This window comes from Cyclopterus lumpus, chromosome 8, assembly GCF_009769545.1.
Source record: "Cyclopterus lumpus isolate fCycLum1 chromosome 8, fCycLum1.pri, whole genome shotgun sequence".
Taxonomy (NCBI): Eukaryota; Metazoa; Chordata; class Actinopteri; order Perciformes; family Cyclopteridae; genus Cyclopterus; species Cyclopterus lumpus.
In genome coordinates this window covers 1,100,097-1,117,244 of record NC_046973.1, presented here as the reverse complement: position 1 = coordinate 1,117,244, position 17,148 = coordinate 1,100,097, and the positions used below count along the sequence as shown (strand labels likewise).

Sequence of the window (17,148 nt, the reverse complement as noted above, 5' to 3'; positions counted from 1 at the left end):
CATCTCCTTACCCTATCTCTAAGGCTGAGCCCTAAGGAGGAAACTCATCTCCTTACCCTATCTCTAAGACTGATCCCTAAGGGGGAAACTCATCTCCTTACCCTATCTCTAAGACTGATCCCTAAGGAGGAAACTCATCTCCTTACTCTATCTCTAAGGCTGAGTCCTACAGAGGAAACTCATCTCCTTACCCTATCTCTAAGGCTGAGACCTAAGGAGGAAACTCATCTCCTTACCCTATCTCTAAGGCTGAGTCCTAAGGAGGAAACTCATCTCCTTACCTTATCTCTAAGACTGAGTCCTACAGAGGAAACTCATCTCCTTACCCTATCTCTAAGGCTGAGTCCTACAGAGGAAACTCATCTCCTTACCCTATCTCTAAGACTGAGTCCTAAGGAGGAAAATCATCTCCTTACCCTATCTCTAAGGCTGAGTCCTAAGGAGGAAACTCATCTCCTTACCCTATCTCTAAGACTGAGTCCTAAGGAGGAAAGTCATCTCCTTACCCTATCTCTAAGGCTGAGTCCTAAGGAGGAAACTCATCTCCTTACCCTATCTCTAAGACTGAGTCCTAAGGAGGAAACTAATCTCCTTACCCTATCTCTAAGACTGAGCCCTAAGGAGGAAACTAATCTCCTTACCCTATCTCTAAGACTGAGTCCTAAGGAGGAAACTAATCTCCTTACCCTATCTCTAAGACTGAGTCCTAAGGAGGAAACTAATCTCCTTACCCTATCTCTAAGACTGAGTCCTAAGGAGGAAACTAATCTCCTTACCCTATCTCTAAGACTGAGCCCTAAGGAGGAAACTAATCTCCTTACCCTATCTCTAAGACTGAGTCCTAAGGAGGAAACTAATCTCCTTACCCTATCTCTAAGACTGAGTCCTAAGGAGGAAACTAATCTCCTTACCCTATCTCTAAGACTGAGTCCTAAGGAGGAAACTAATCTCCTTACCCTATCTCTAAGACTGATCCCTAAGGAGGAAACTAATCTCCTTACCCTATCTCTAAGACTGATCCCTAAGGAGGAAACTAATCTCCTTACCCTATCTCTAAGACTGAGTCCTAAGGAGGAAACTAATCTCCTTACCCTATCTCTAAGACTGAGTCCTAAGGAGGAAACTAATCTCCTTACCCTATCTCTAAGACTGATCCCTAAGGAGGAAACTAATCTCCTTACCCTATCTCTAAGACTGAGCCCTAAGGAGGAAACTAATCTCCTTACTCTATCTCTAAGGCTGAGCCCTAAGGAGGAAACTAATCTCCTTATCCACCAGAGTAAGATATTAAGCTGCAGTATTTGATTCATTTTTTAATTACTGCTAGTACTAATACTTCCTGCTAGTACTAATACTTCCTTCTAGTGCTTGTACTTCCTGGTGCTTGTCGTCAGGGATATTTTCATTTCCATCAATTTTACAGCACTGGAGGTTAATGTGCATGCGCGCGGCCGGTGTGGCGGGATCGCGCAACTGCAGCAGGGGGGGGGGGATGTTAGGAGTCACTTCGAGAGAGAGAGAGAGAGAGAGAGAGAGAGAGAGAGAGAGAGAGAGAGAGAGAGAGAGAGAGAGAGAGAGAGAGAGAGAGAGAGAGAGAGAGAGAGAGAGAGAGAGAGAGAGAGAGAGAGAGAGAGAGAGAGAGAGAGAGAGAGAGAGAGAGAGAGAGAGAGAGAGAGAGAGAGAGAGAGAGAGAGAGAGAGAGAGAGAGAGAGAGACTCTGCAGTAAAAACGCTCCACCAGCCGTTGATGAGAAAACCGACAGCACCTGAACGCACCTCCGGGCGGGTTCCTCTCTTCAGGTGTGACAGAAACTAACCCATAATAATCCGGTAACGACGTCGAGCCCTCGCGCGCCGTCTTGCGTGTTGTCCCGGAGATATCGCGGAGGAATTACACGGTGTCCCGGTCACCTCACGGGAGGACCACCGGAGAGCTCTGCTCGGGGCTTTTTACATTCTCCGTATCCCGGTACCGGAGCCCGGAGCGGGCGCGTGTTTACCCGCTGCAGAGCGCGAGGAGACGCGGGGGAGGAGGAGCACGTTTCTCCTTTTTGGTGCAAAAGGAGCTTTAATATCCGGAGATAGAGAAGGAGCCCCGCACCACCTCCTCCGCACGCCTCCACCCGCACCTCCTGCTCCCGCACCGCCTCCTTCCGCACGCCTCCACCCGCACCTCCTGCTCCCGCACCGCCTCCACCCGCACCGCCTCCTCCGCACGCCTCCACCCGCACCTCCTGCTCCCGCACCGCCTCCTTCCGCACGCCTCCACCCGCACCTCCTGCTCCCGCACCGCCTCCACCCGCACCGCCTCCTCCGCACGCCTCCACCCGCACCTCCTGCTCCCGCACCGCCTCCACCCGCACCGCCTCCTCCGCACGCCTCCACCCGCACCTCCTGCTCCCGCACCGCCTCCACCCGCACCGCCTCCTCCGCACGCCTCCACCCGCACCTCCTGCTCCTGCACCGCCTCCTCCCACACCTCCTCCATCCACACCTCCACCACCCACACCTCCTCCTCCCACACCTCCTCCACCCACACCTCCTCCACCGCCTCAGATGGGGTGAGGGTCGCTCCTGCAGAGCCCCACTCACACCTGCCGTCCCCGACCTGCGGGGGCCTGTGTGATGTAGCCCCCACCTCTGCTCCGTTCCCCTGCATCACCATCCTTTACCCCCCCACCACCACCTCCTCCACAGCCCCACCATGCCGGCGGGCATGAAGCCCCTGGAAAAGTTCCTGAAGAAGCAGACCACTGCGCTGACCCGGGCCGGGGGCTTCGTCGGCGGGGTGGCGGACAAGGCTGGCGGGGGCACGGGGGCCTCCCGCCGGAGGGCCAGTCTGTCCCGGGTCGTCCCGTTCTTCCGGGAGACGTCACCGGAGAGCGGACAGCCTCGCGAGGTGTTCAGGTGAGAGGCACGTGGGGTCACATATAGAAATAGATTTATATTCTGTATGAATGAATATATGTACATCAGTTATTATACTCCGTATAGAGCCTCAGGGTCTTGAAAGTGTTTTTTTTATCCTCAAACTTTCTTGTTAACCGTCTTTTATTTCGATAAACATTGACTGTACCTGTGACCTTTGACCCCCCAAAGCCCTGATAGCGAGGACCCCCCCTCCTGGCCCTCCGCCACGGGGCCCGGTCTGGTCCCGGTGTCCAGCAGCGCCAACAGCTCCGGTTCTGGATCCGGAGACGTCCGCAGTCCATCTCTGTCCAGCGACGAGCAGAGCTCCGAGGCCAGCCTGGTCACGGAGGGAGGAGGAGGAGGAGGAGGAGGAGGAGGAGCAGGAGGAGGAGCAGGAGCAGGAGCAGGAGCAGGAGCAGGAGCGACGCCTCTTCCTCCCGACACGCCGGACAACCTGACCCTCGCTCTGCTGGACAGCGCGGCGGGAAGACGCACCGGACTCTGCACAGGTGAGACAGGAAGCTGTGGTATCTTACTGGTGATGATGATGATGAAGAGGCCAAATACGTCTATATAATCAACTTTCAGTGAAACAAAACATTCACATATTAATGGATCTTTTATACAGAACTCTTAATTTAAAGGTTTGCATTTTTTACACTTTTATAAACGTTAATTACAATATTTAAAACATACTGCAAATGATCTGTTCGCTCCAATAAGATAATGTTTTAGTATCAATAATTTATGTTTGCAATATTAATAGTTTACATATTAAAAGAAAGATACTTAATACAAAATGATGGCGATTATTATTTCATACAAAGTGTTTTGAGCTTCGTTGACGGGATTCAGTTTAAATATCTTCAAACTATTTTTTACTTTTTAACGTCAGAAGAAGAACATAAGTTTTACTGGAAGACGAGAGCGACTTGATGTTCATGTCCTGGATGTTTGTGATGCTAACGCCATGCTAACAGAAGACTAACACCACGCTAACAGACAGCTAACGCCATGCCAACTAAAGACTAACACCATGCTAACAGACGACTAACGCCATGCTAACTAAAGGCTAACACCATGCTAACAGACGACTAACGACATGCTAACAGGCGGCTAACACCATGCTAACAGATGGCTAATGCCATGCTAACAGCATACTGTGACTCGTTACTATTGCTAGTAAGCTAGTGAGAAGAACATCTCAGCAGATAAACAGTTTGATTATTTTTCTTCTTGTGTTTCTGCTTTTAGGAACGTGGGTGTTTTCTGGGCGCCATGTTTATTAGCTGCTAAGCTAACAGCCTAGCGCCATGTTTATTAGCTGCTAAGCTAATAACTAAGCGTCACGTGTGTTTGCTGTTAAGCTAAAAGCATAGTGCCATGTTTATTAGCTGCTAAGCTAACAGCCTAGCGCCATGTTTATTAGCTGCTATGCTAACAGCCTAGTGCCATGTTTATTAGCTCCTAAGCTAACAGCCTAGCGCCATGTTTATTAGCTGCTATGCTAACAGCCTAGCGCCATGTTTATTAGCTGCTATGCTAACAGCCTAGTGCCATGTTTATTAGCTCCTAAGCTAACAGACTGATTGTTTTAGCTCTGAAAGACTTTTCTTGATTGCTCCGTTTATCAGTGAGACGTCTTCTGATCGAGAAACAGTGAGACCAAGAAAGACTTAATGAAATGAATACAGCTCCATGAAACCGGCAAAAGAACTGTCTTAAAATTAAAAATGTCCGACTTCCTGTTTGGTTTGGGGCATACTCCAAGAGGGGTTTTTGTACACCCCATCATATTACATAAACTACCAAATTACCAGAGCTGAGTGTAACCCAAGCACCTCGTTGTTAGTGCTCACACACATACGATGACAATCATAATAATAATAATATATATATTATTATATTATATATATATTATAACAGCAGGACATTTTTTAATAACATAATTTAATAAACATCATGAATAAATGAATGAAGATAATCTTTGTTAGCTGCAGTCTGAGACTTCATGTTTCAACCTGAAGAGATTCAGCTTCAGCCTGTTTTTCTGCAGGATGCTCCATTTATAGTGTGTGTGTGTGTGTGTGTGTGTGTGTGTGTGTGTGTGGTTACATAATCGCTGCCGTCCTCTTTCAGAAACACAGCCTGCTTATTACAGCTGCAGTGGGTGTGCATGCATGCGTGTACGTATGTGTTCCTGCAGGAATGTTTGTCTTTTGAGTGTGTGTGTGTGTATGTGTGTGTGTGTGTGTGTGTGTGTGTGTGTGTGTGTGTGTGTGTGTGTGTGTGTGTGATTGCTGCCTGTTCTCGGCTGAAGGGTGTGTTTGTGTCCACGTTTCATTTGGTCTCTATGTCGGATTTTTCCAGAAACATAAATGCATGAAACACATGTATTTTTTTAAATATAAAATATTTTAATATATATAATATCACAAATTATGGTGACATTTGTATAAATCTAATGTAAAAAAAAAAGATATGTGTATATATATATAATGTATAGATAGATATTTATTGATAACATTCTAGATTTGATAGGATTTTTTAAATCCTTAAAAATAAAATAAAATAAAAATAAATGTTATATTTTTAAAAGCCTCAAATACATATAAATATTTGTTTAAAAATGTGTCTAAAACAAACAAAACACTGCTCTTGCTTTAATTGGAGCATGAAACACATATTGAAATATGAAACAAGACAGCAGTTAAGAAACAAGAAGAAAAAGAAATCATTTGAAAAAATCTTTATTTATTTTGCGCTGGTTACTGAATAAATATGAGATGTTTAGAATATTTTGATGTAAAATATTTCAGAATTAAATAACATGATGTTGCTGAGGGCGAATTAGCAGCTGGCTAGATCGTTGGTAAGCGTGTTGTTAGCTCGTTGGTTAGCATGCTTTTAGCTCGTTGATTAGCGTGGTGTTAGCTTCTTGGTTAGTATGTTGTTAGCTCGTTGGTTAGCATGCTATTAGCTCGTTGATTAGCGGGGTGTTAGCTTCTTGGTTAGTATGCTGTTAGCTCGTTGGTTAGCATGCTGTTAGCTTCTTGGTTAGTATGCTGTTAGCTCGTTGGTTAGCATGCTGTTAGCTTCTTGGTTAGCATGCTGTTAGCTGGTGATGCTCCAGATTAATGTGAACAGAACCAGTAAATGCGGCTAAAGTGGACCAGCGGAACCAGTTCTACATAAAGTCTAACTAACCACCATCTAAGTCTTCAAGCCGGTGGAGCAGAACCTGTTCAGATAGGAGGTCTGCCCTCTGATTGGCTGAGGGGAGGGTTTAAGGTGAGTCACCAGTAGATTTATTCAGCGTCATTGAACATGAACACTGAGCTTCATGCTTTTTAATAACTGATTTATTTCTGCTTCCACCTGTCAGGTGTTTGAAGTGTATAACTACACACTTATATGTGTATATATGTGTGTATAAGTATAGTGAGAGTCGTGTGGTCGTGTTTCAGGGTTATTTCAAGCTCTCTTTAGTAGAACAGGTAGAGAACAGAGTACCTGAACAGGTAGAGAACAGAGTACCTGAACAGGTAGAGAACAGAGTACCTGAACAGGTAGAGAACAGAGTACATGAACAGGTAGTACACAGAGTACCTGAACAGGTAGTACACAGAGTACCTGAACAGGTAGAGAACAGAGTACATGAACAGGTAGAGAACAGAGTACATGAACAGGTAGAGAACAGAGTACCTGAACAGGTAGAGAACAGAGTACATGAACAGGTAGTACACAGAGTACATGAACAGGTAGTACACAGAGTACATGAACAGGTAGTACACAGAGTACATGAACAGGTAGTACACAGAGTACCTGAACAGGTAGAGAATAGAGTACCTGAACAGGTAGAGAACAGAGTACATGAACAGGTAGTACACAGAGTACCTGAACAGGTAGAGAACAGAGTACCTGAACAGGTAGTACACAGAGTACATGAACAGGTAGTACACAGAGTACCTGAACAGGTAGTACAAAGAGTACCTGAACAGGTAGAGAACAGAGTACCTGAACAGGTAGAGAACAGAGTACCTGAACAGGTAGTACACAGAGTAGCTGAACATGTAGAGAACAGAGTACATGAACAGGTAGAGAACAGAGTACCTGAACAGGTAGTACACAGAGTACCTGAACAGGTAGAACACAGAGTACATGAACAGATAGAGAACAGAGTACCTGAACAGGTAGAGAACAGAGTACCTGAACAGGTAGAGAACAGAGTACCTGAACAGGTAGTACACAGAGTACCTGAACAGGTAGTACACAGAGTACATGAACAGGTAGTACACAGAGTACCTGAACAGGTAGTACAAAGAGTACCTGAACAGGTAGAGAACAGAGTACCTGAACAGGTAGAGAACAGAGTACCTGAACAGGTAGTACACAGAGTACCTGAACATGTAGAGAACAGAGTACATGAACAGGTAGAGAACAGAGTACCTGAACAGGTAGTACACAGAGTACATGAACAGGTAGAGAACAGAGTACCTGAACAGGTAGAGAACAGAGTACCTGAACAGGTAGTACACAGAGTACATGAACAGGTAGTACACAGAGTACATGAACAGGTAGTACAAAGAGTACCTGAACAGGTAGAGAACAGAGTACCTGAACAGGTAGTACACAGAGTACATGAACAGGTAGAGAACAGAGTACCTGAACAGGTAGTACACAGAGTACCTGAACAGGTAGTACACAGAGTACATGAACAGGTAGAGAACAGAGTACCTGAACAGGTAGTACACAGAGTACATGAACAGGTAGATAACAGAGTACACAAACAGGTAGTACACAGAGTACCTGAACAGGTAGTACACAGAGTACCTGAACAGGTAGAGAACAGAGTACCTGAACAGGTAGTACACAGAGTACCTGAACAGGTAGTACACAGAGTACCTGAACAGGTAGAGAACAGAGTACATGAACAGGTAGAGAACAGAGTACATGAACAGGTAGTACACAGAGTACCTGAACATGTAGAGAACAGAGTACCTGAACAGGTAGTACACAGAGTACATGAACAGGTAGAGAACAGAGTACCTGAACAGGTAGTACACAGAGTACCTGAACAGGTAGAGAACAGAGTACATGAACAGGTAGTACACAGAGTACCTGAACAGGTAGAGAATAGAGTACCTGAACAGGTAGAGAACAGAGTACCTGAACAGGTAGAGAACAGAGTACCTGAACAGGTAGTACAAAGAGTACCTGAACATGTAGAGAACAGAGTACATGAACAGATAGTACACAGAGTACCTGAACATGTAGAGAACAGAGTACATGAACAGGTAGTACACAGAGTACCTGAACAGGTAGAGAATAGAGTACATGAACAGGTAGTACACAGAGTACCTGAACATGTAGAGAACAGAGTACATGAACAGGTAGTACACAGAGTACCTGAACAGGTAGAGAATAGAGTACCTGAACAGGTAGAGAACAGAGTACCTGAACAGGTAGTACACAGAGTACCTGAACATGTAGAGAACAGAGTACATGAACAGGTAGTACACAGAGTAGCTGAACATGTAGAGAACAGAGTACATGAACAGGTAGAGAACAGAGTACCTGAACAGGTAGTACACAGAGTACCTGAACAGGTAGTACACAGAGTACATGAACAGGTAGAGAACAGAGTACCTGAACAGGTAGAGAACAGAGTACCTGAACAGGTAGAGAACAGAGTACCTGAACAGGTAGTACACAGAGTACCTGAACAGGTAGTACACAGAGTACATGAACAGGTAGTACACAGAGTACCTGAAATGGTAGTACAAAGAGTACCTGAACAGGTAGAGAACAGAGTACCTGAACAGGTAGAGAACAGAGTACCTGAACAGGTAGTACACAGAGTACCTGAACAGGTAGTACACAGAGTACATGAACAGGTAGAGAACAGAGTACCTGAACAGGTAGTACACAGAGTACATGAACAGGTAGATAACAGAGTACACAAACAGGTAGTACACAGAGTACCTGAACAGGTAGTACACAGAGTACCTGAACAGGTAGAGAACAGAGTACCTGAACAGGTAGTACACAGAGTACCTGAACAGGTAGAGAACAGAGTACATGAACAGGTAGAGAACAGAGTACATGAACAGGTAGTACACAGAGTACCTGAACATGTAGAGAACAGAGTACCTGAACAGGTAGTACACAGAGTACATGAACAGGTAGAGAACAGAGTACCTGAACAGGTAGAGAACAGAGTACCTGAACAGGTAGAGAACAGAGTACATGAACAGGTAGAGAACAGAGTACATGAACAGGTAGAGAACAGAGTACATGAACAGGTAGTACACAGAGTACCTGAACATGTAGAGAACAGAGTACCTGAACAGGTAGTACACAGAGTACATGAACAGGTAGAGAACAGAGTACCTGAACAGGTAGAGAACAGAGTACCTGAACAGGTAGAGAACAGAGTACATGAACAGGTAGAGAACAGAGTACCTGAACAGGTAGAGAACAGAGTACATGAACATGTAGAGAACAGAGTACATGAACAGGTAGTACACAGAGTACCTGAACATGTAGAGAACAGAGTACATGAACAGGTAGTACACAGAGTACCTGAACATGTAGAGAACAGAGTACATGAACAGGTAGTACACAGAGTACCTGAACAGGTAGTACACAGAGTACCTGAACAGGTAGTACACAGAGTACCTGAACAGGTAGAGAACAGAGTACCTGAACAGGTAGTACACAGAGTACCTGAACATGTAGAGAACAGAGTACATGAACAGGTAGTACACAGAGTACCTGAACAGGTAGTACACAGAGTACCTGAACAGGTAGAGAATAGAGTACCTGAACAGGTAGAGAACAGAGTACCTGAACAGGTAGTACACAGAGTACCTGAACATGTAGAGAACAGAGTACCTGAACAGGTAGTACACAGAGTACCTGAACATGTAGAGAACAGAGTACATGAACAGGTAGTACACAGAGTACCTGAACATGTAGAGAACAGAGTACATGAACAGGTAGTACACAGAGTACATGAACAGGTAGAGAACAGAGTACATGAACAGGTAGAGAACAGAGTACATGAACAGGTAGTACACAGAGTACCTGAACAGGTAGAGAACAGAGTACCTGAACAGGTAGTACACAGAGTACATGAACAGGTAGTACACAGAGTACATGAACAGGTAGTACACAGAGTACCTGAACAGGTAGAGAATAGAGTACCTGAACAGGTAGAGAACAGAGTACATGAACAGGTAGTACACAGAGTACATGAACAGGTAGAGAACAGAGTACCTGAACAGGTAGTACACAGAGTACCTGAACAGGTAGTACACAGAGTACATGAACAGGTAGAGAACAGAGTACCTGAACAGGTAGTACACAGAGTACATGAACAGGTAGTACACAGAGTACATGAACAGGTAGTACACAGAGTACCTGAACAGGTAGAGAACAGAGTACCTGAACAGGTAGTACACAGAGTACATGAACAGGTAGTACACAGAGTACCTGAACAGGTAGTACAAAGAGTACCTGAACAGGTAGAGAACAGAGTACCTGAACAGGTACTACACAGAGTACCTGAACATGTAGAGAACAGAGTACATGAACAGGTAGAGAACAGAGTACCTGAACAGGTAGTACACAGAGTACCTGAACAGGTAGTACACAGAGTACATGAACAGGTAGAGAACAGAGTACCTGAACAGGTAGTACACAGAGTACCTGAACATGTAGAGAACAGAGTACATGAACAGGTAGAGAACAGAGTACATGAACAGGTAGAGAACAGAGTACCTGAACATGTAGAGAACAGAGTACATGAACAGGTAGTACACAGAGTACATGAACAGGTAGAGAACAGAGTACATGAACAGGTAGAGAACAGAGTACCTGAACAGGTAGAGAACAGAGTACCTGAACAGGTAGTACACAGAGTACATGAACAGGTAGTACACAGAGTACCTGAACAGGTAGTACAAAGAGTACCTGAACAGGTAGAGAACAGAGTACCTGAACAGGTAGAGAACAGAGTACCTGAACAGGTAGAGAACAGAGTACCTGAACAGGTAGTACACAGAGTACCTGAACATGTAGAGAACAGAGTACATGAACAGGTAGAGAACAGAGTACCTGAACAGGTAGTACACAGAGTACATGAACAGGTAGAGAACAGAGTACCTGAACAGGTAGTACACAGAGTACATGAACAGGTAGTACACAGAGTACATGAACAGGTAGTACAAAGAGTACCTGAACAGGTAGAGAACAGAGTACCTGAACATGTAGAGAACAGAGTACATGAACAGGTAGTACAAAGAGTACCTGAACAGGTAGAGAACAGAGTACCTGAACAGGTAGAGAACAGAGTACCTGAACAGGTAGTACAAAGAGTACCTGAACATGTAGAGAACAGAGTACATGAACAGGTAGTACACAGAGTACCTGAACATGTAGAGAACAGAGTACATGAACAGGTAGTACACAGAGTACATGAACAGGTAGAGAACAGAGTACCTGAACAGGTAGTACACAGAGTACCTGAACAGGTAGAGAACAGAGTACATGAACAGGTAGTACACAGAGTACCTGAACAGGTAGAGAATAGAGTACCTGAACAGGTAGAGAACAGAGTACCTGAACAGGTAGAGAACAGAGTACCTGAACAGGTAGAGAACAGAGTACCTGAACAGGTAGAGAACAGAGTACCTGAACATGTAGAGAACAGAGTACCTGAACATGTAGAGAACAGAGTACCTGAACAGGTAGTACAAAGAGTACCTGAACATGTAGAGAACAGAGTACATGAACAGGTAGTACACAGAGTACCTGAACATGTAGAGAACAGAGTACATGAACAGGTAGTACACAGAGTACCTGAACAGGTAGTACACAGAGTACCTGAACAGGTAGAGAATAGAGTACCTGAACAGGTAGAGAACAGAGTACCTGAACAGGTAGTACACAGAGTACCTGAACATGTAGAGAACAGAGTACATGAACAGGTAGTACACAGAGTACCTGAACAGGTAGTACAAAGAGTACCTGAACAGGTAGAGAACGGAGTACCTGAACAGGTAGAGAACAGAGTACCTGAACAGGTAGTACACAGAGTAGCTGAACATGTAGAGAACAGAGTACATGAACAGGTAGTACACAGAGTACCTGAACAGGTAGTACACAGAGTACATGAACAGGTAGAGAACAGAGTACCTGAACAGGTAGAGAACAGAGTACCTGAACAGGTAGAGAACAGAGTACCTGAACAGGTAGTACACAGAGTAGCTGAACAGGTAGAGAACAGAGTACCTGAACAGGTAGTACACAGAGTACCTGAACAGGTAGTACACAGAGTACATGAACAGGTAGAGAACAGAGTACCTGAACAGGTAGAGAACAGAGTACCTGAACAGGTAGAGAACAGAGTACCTGAACAGGTAGTACACAGAGTACCTGAACAGGTAGTACACAGAGTACATGAACAGGTAGTACACAGAGTACCTGAACAGGTAGTACAAAGAGTACCTGAACAGGTAGAGAACAGAGTACCTGAACAGGTAGAGAACAGAGTACCTGAACAGGTAGTACACAGAGTACCTGAACAGGTAGTACACAGAGTACATGAACAGGTAGTACACAGAGTACATGAACAGGTAGAGAACAGAGTACCTGAACAGGTAGTACACAGAGTACATGAACAGGTAGAGAACAGAGTACCTGAACAGGTAGTACACAGAGTACCTGAACAGGTAGTACACAGAGTACATGAACAGGTAGAGAACAGAGTACACAAACAGGTAGTACACAGAGTACCTGAACAGGTAGTACACAGAGTACCTGAACAGGTAGAGAACAGAGTACCTGAACAGGTAGTACACAGAGTACCTGAACAGGTAGTACACAGAGTACCTGAACAGGTAGAGAACAGAGTACATGAACAGGTAGTACACAGAGTACCTGAACATGTAGAGAACAGAGTACCTGAACAGGTAGTACACAGAGTACATGAACAGGTAGAGAACAGAGTACCTGAAAAGGTAGTACACAGAGTACATGAACAGGTAGAGAACAGAGTACCTGAACAGGTAGAGAACAGAGTACCTGAACAGGTAGTACAAAGAGTACATGAACAGGTAGAGAACAGAGTACCTGAACAGGTAGTACACAGAGTACCTGAACAGGTAGTACACAGAGTACCTGAACATAAAGAGAACAGAGTACCTGAACAGGTAGTACAAAGAGTACCTGAACATGTAGAGAACAGAGTACATGAACAGGTAGTACACAGAGTACCTGAACAGGTAGAGAACAGAGTACCTGAACAGGTAGTACACAGAGTACCTGAACAGGTAGTACACAGAGTACCTGAACAGGTAGAGAACAGAGTACATGAACAGGTAGTACACAGAGTACCTGAACATGTAGAGAACAGAGTACCTGAACAGGTAGTACACAGAGTACATGAACAGGTAGAGAACAGAGTACCTGAACAGGTATTACACAGAGTACATGAACAGGTAGAGAACAGAGTACCTGAACAGGTAGAGAACAGAGTACCTGAACAGGTAGTACAAAGAGTACCTGAACATGTAGAGAACAGAGTACCTGAACAGGTAGAGAACAGAGTACCTGAACATGTAGAGAACAGAGTACCTGAACATGTAGAGAACAGAGTACCTGAACAGGTAGTACAAAGAGTACCTGAACATGTAGAGAACAGAGTACATGAACAGGTAGTACACAGAGTACCTGAACATGTAGAGAACAGAGTACATGAACAGGTAGTACACAGAGTACCTGAACAGGTAGAGAACAGAGTACCTGAACAGGTAGTACACAGAGTACCTGAACATGTAGAGAACAGAGTACATGAACAGGTAGTACACAGAGTACATGAACAGGTAGAGAACAGAGTACCTGAACAGGTAGTACACAGAGTACCTGAACAGGTAGTACACAGAGTACCTGAACAGGTAGTACACAGAGTACCTGAACAGGTAGAGAATAGAGTACCTGAACAGGTAGAGAACAGAGTACCTGAACAGGTAGTACACAGAGTACCTGAACATGTAGAGAACAGAGTACATGAACAGGTAGTACACAGAGTACCTGAACAGGTAGTACACAAAGTACCTGAACAGGTAGTACACAGAGTACATGAACAGGTAGAGAACAGAGTACCTGAACAGGTAGAGAACAGAGTACCTGAACAGGTAGAGAACAGAGTACATGAACAGGTAGTACACAGAGTACCTGAACAGGTAGTACACAGAGTACATGAACAGGTAGTACACAGAGTACCTGAACAGGTAGTACAAAGAGTACCTGAACAGGTAGAGAACAGAGTACCTGAACAGGTAGTACACAGAGTACCTGAACAGGTAGTACACAGAGTACATGAACAGGTAGAGAACAGAGTACCTGAACAGGTAGAGAACAGAGTACCTGAACAGGTAGAGAACAGAGTACCTGAACAGGTAGTACACAGAGTACCTGAACAGGTAGTACACAGAGTACATGAACAGGTAGAGAACAGAGTACCTGAACAGGTAGTACACAGAGTACATGAACAGGTAGATAACAGAGTACACAAACAGGTAGTACACAGAGTACCTGAACAGGTAGTACACAGAGTACCTGAACAGGTAGAGAACAGAGTACCTGAACAGGTAGTACACAGAGTACCTGAACAGGTAGTACACAGAGTACCTGAACAGGTAGAGAACAGAGTACATGAACAGGTAGAGAACAGAGTACATGAACAGGTAGTACACAGAGTACCTGAACATGTAGAGAACAGAGTACCTGAACAGGTAGTACACAGAGTACATGAACAGGTAGTACACAGAGTACCTGAACAGGTAGTACACAGAGTACATGAACAGGTAGAGAACAGAGTACTTGAACAGGTAGTACACAGAGTACCTGAACATGTAGAGAACAGAGTACCTGAACAGGTAGTACACAGAGTACCTGAACAGGTAGAGAACAGAGTACATGAACAGGTAGTACACAGAGTACCTGAACATGTAGAGAACATAGTTCCTGAACAGGTAGAGAACAGAGTACCTGAACAGGTAGAGAACAGAGTACCTGAACAGGTAGTACACAGAGTACCTGAACAGGTAGAGAACAGAGTACATGAACAGGTAGTACACAGAGTACATGAACAGGTAGTACACAGAGTACATGAACAGGTAGAGAACAGAGTACATGAACATGTAGAGAACATAGTACCTGAACAGGTAGAGAACAGAGTACCTGAACAGGTAGTACACAGAGTACATGAACAGGTAGTACACAGAGTACCTGAACAGGTAGAGAACATAGTACCTGAACAGGTAGTACACAGAGTACCTGAACAGGTAGTACACAGAGTACATGAACAGGTAGAGAACAGAGTACATGAACAGGTAGTACACAGATTACCTGAACAGGTAGTACACAGAGTACCTGAACAGGTAGAGAACATAGTACCTGAACAGGTAGTACACAGAGTACCTGAACAGGTAGTACACAGAGTACCTGAACAGGTAGTACACAGAGTACATGAACAGGTAGAGAACAGAGTACCTGAACAGGTAGTACACAGAGTACATGAACAGGTAGAGAACAGAGTACCTGAACAGGTAGTACACAGAGTACCTGAACAGGTAGTACACAGAGTACATGAAGAGGTAGAGAACAGAGTACCTGAAGAGGTAGAGAACAGAGTACATGAAGAGGTAGAAAACAGAGTACATGAACAGGTAGAGAACAGAGTACATCAACAGGTAGTACACAGAGTACCTGAACAGGTAGTACACAGAGTACATGAACAGAGTACCTGAACATGTAGTACACAGAGTACATGAACAGGTAGTACACAGAGTACATGAACAGAGTACTTGAACAGGTAGAGAACAGAGTACCTGAACAGGTAGAGAACAGAGTACATCAACAGGTAGTACACAGAGTACCTGAACAGGTAGTACACAGAGTACATGAACAGAGTACCTGAACATGTAGTACACAGAGTACATGAACAGGTAGTACACAGAGTACATGAACAGGTAGTACACAGAGTACATGAACAGGTAGTACACAGAGTACTTGAACAGGTAGAGAACAGAGTACCTGAACAGGTAGAGAACAAAGTACCTGAACAGGTAGAGAACAGAGTACATGAACAGGTAGAGAATAGAGTACCTGAACAGGTAGAGAACAGAGTACCTGAACATGTAGAGAACAGAGTACCTGTACAGGTAGTACACAGATTAGTATGAATATTGTATTTTTACGATTACACACAGTTGCAAAGTGTTTATTTGTTCTGATGTTCTTCGTCTTTGACATCACGTATGTTGATGAAATCTCACCTGTCTGGTTTTACCTGCTCTCTATCTCACACACACACACACACACACACTCGCACACACACACACACACACTCGCACACACACGCGCACACACACACTCGCACACGCACACACACTCACACACACACACACTCGCACACACACACGCACACACACACACTCGCACACACACGCACACACACTCGCACACACACACACACTCGCACACGCACACACACTCGCACACACACACACACTCGCACACACACTCGCACACACACACACACTCGCACACACACACACACTCGCACACACACACACACTCGCACACACACACACTCGCACACACACTCGCACACACACATGCACACACACACACTCACACGCACACACACACACTCGCACACACACACGCACACACACTCGCACACACACACACACTCGCACACACACACTCGCACACGCACACACACTCGCACACACACACACACACACTCGCACACACACTCGCACACACACACACACTCGCACACACACACACACACACTCGCACACACACTCGCACACACACGCACACACACTCGCACACACACTCGCACACACACTCGCACACACACACACACTCGCACACACACTCGCACTCACACACACACTCGCACACACACTCGCACACACACACACGGACACACACACACGCACTCGCACACACACACACACTCGCACACACACTCGCACACACACATACACACTCGCACACGCACATTACATTACTTTACATTTCATGTCATTTAGCTGAGGCTTTTATCCAAAGCGACTTACAATAAGTGCATTAAACCATGAGTCCAAACTCAGAACAACAAGAATCAAGAAAGTACAATTTCTTCAATAACGTTAAACTACAGAGTGCTATCAGT

The 17,148-nt window shown here is 44.9% G+C and overlaps 1 protein-coding gene across 2 annotated transcripts in view; it reads left to right on the top strand.

Moving 5' to 3' along the window:
- The first annotated feature begins 1,723 nt into the window (after window positions 1-1,723).
- The window catches only part of rapgefl1 (Rap guanine nucleotide exchange factor (GEF)-like 1), a 34,171-nt gene continuing 18,746 nt past the window's right edge, over window positions 1,724-17,148 (top strand). The window contains exons 1-3 of one of the 2 annotated variants that reach the window (XM_034538876.1): window positions 1,724-1,799; window positions 2,697-2,906; window positions 3,099-3,418. In XM_034538876.1, coding sequence (XP_034394767.1) covers window positions 1,747-1,799; window positions 2,697-2,906; window positions 3,099-3,418 — 583 coding nt within the window. In that variant the 5' untranslated portion in view covers window positions 1,724-1,746. Of the gene's footprint in view, window positions 1,830-2,696; window positions 2,907-3,098; window positions 3,419-17,148 lie in introns of both variants that reach the window. The other variant, XM_034538877.1, reaches the window with a different exon arrangement.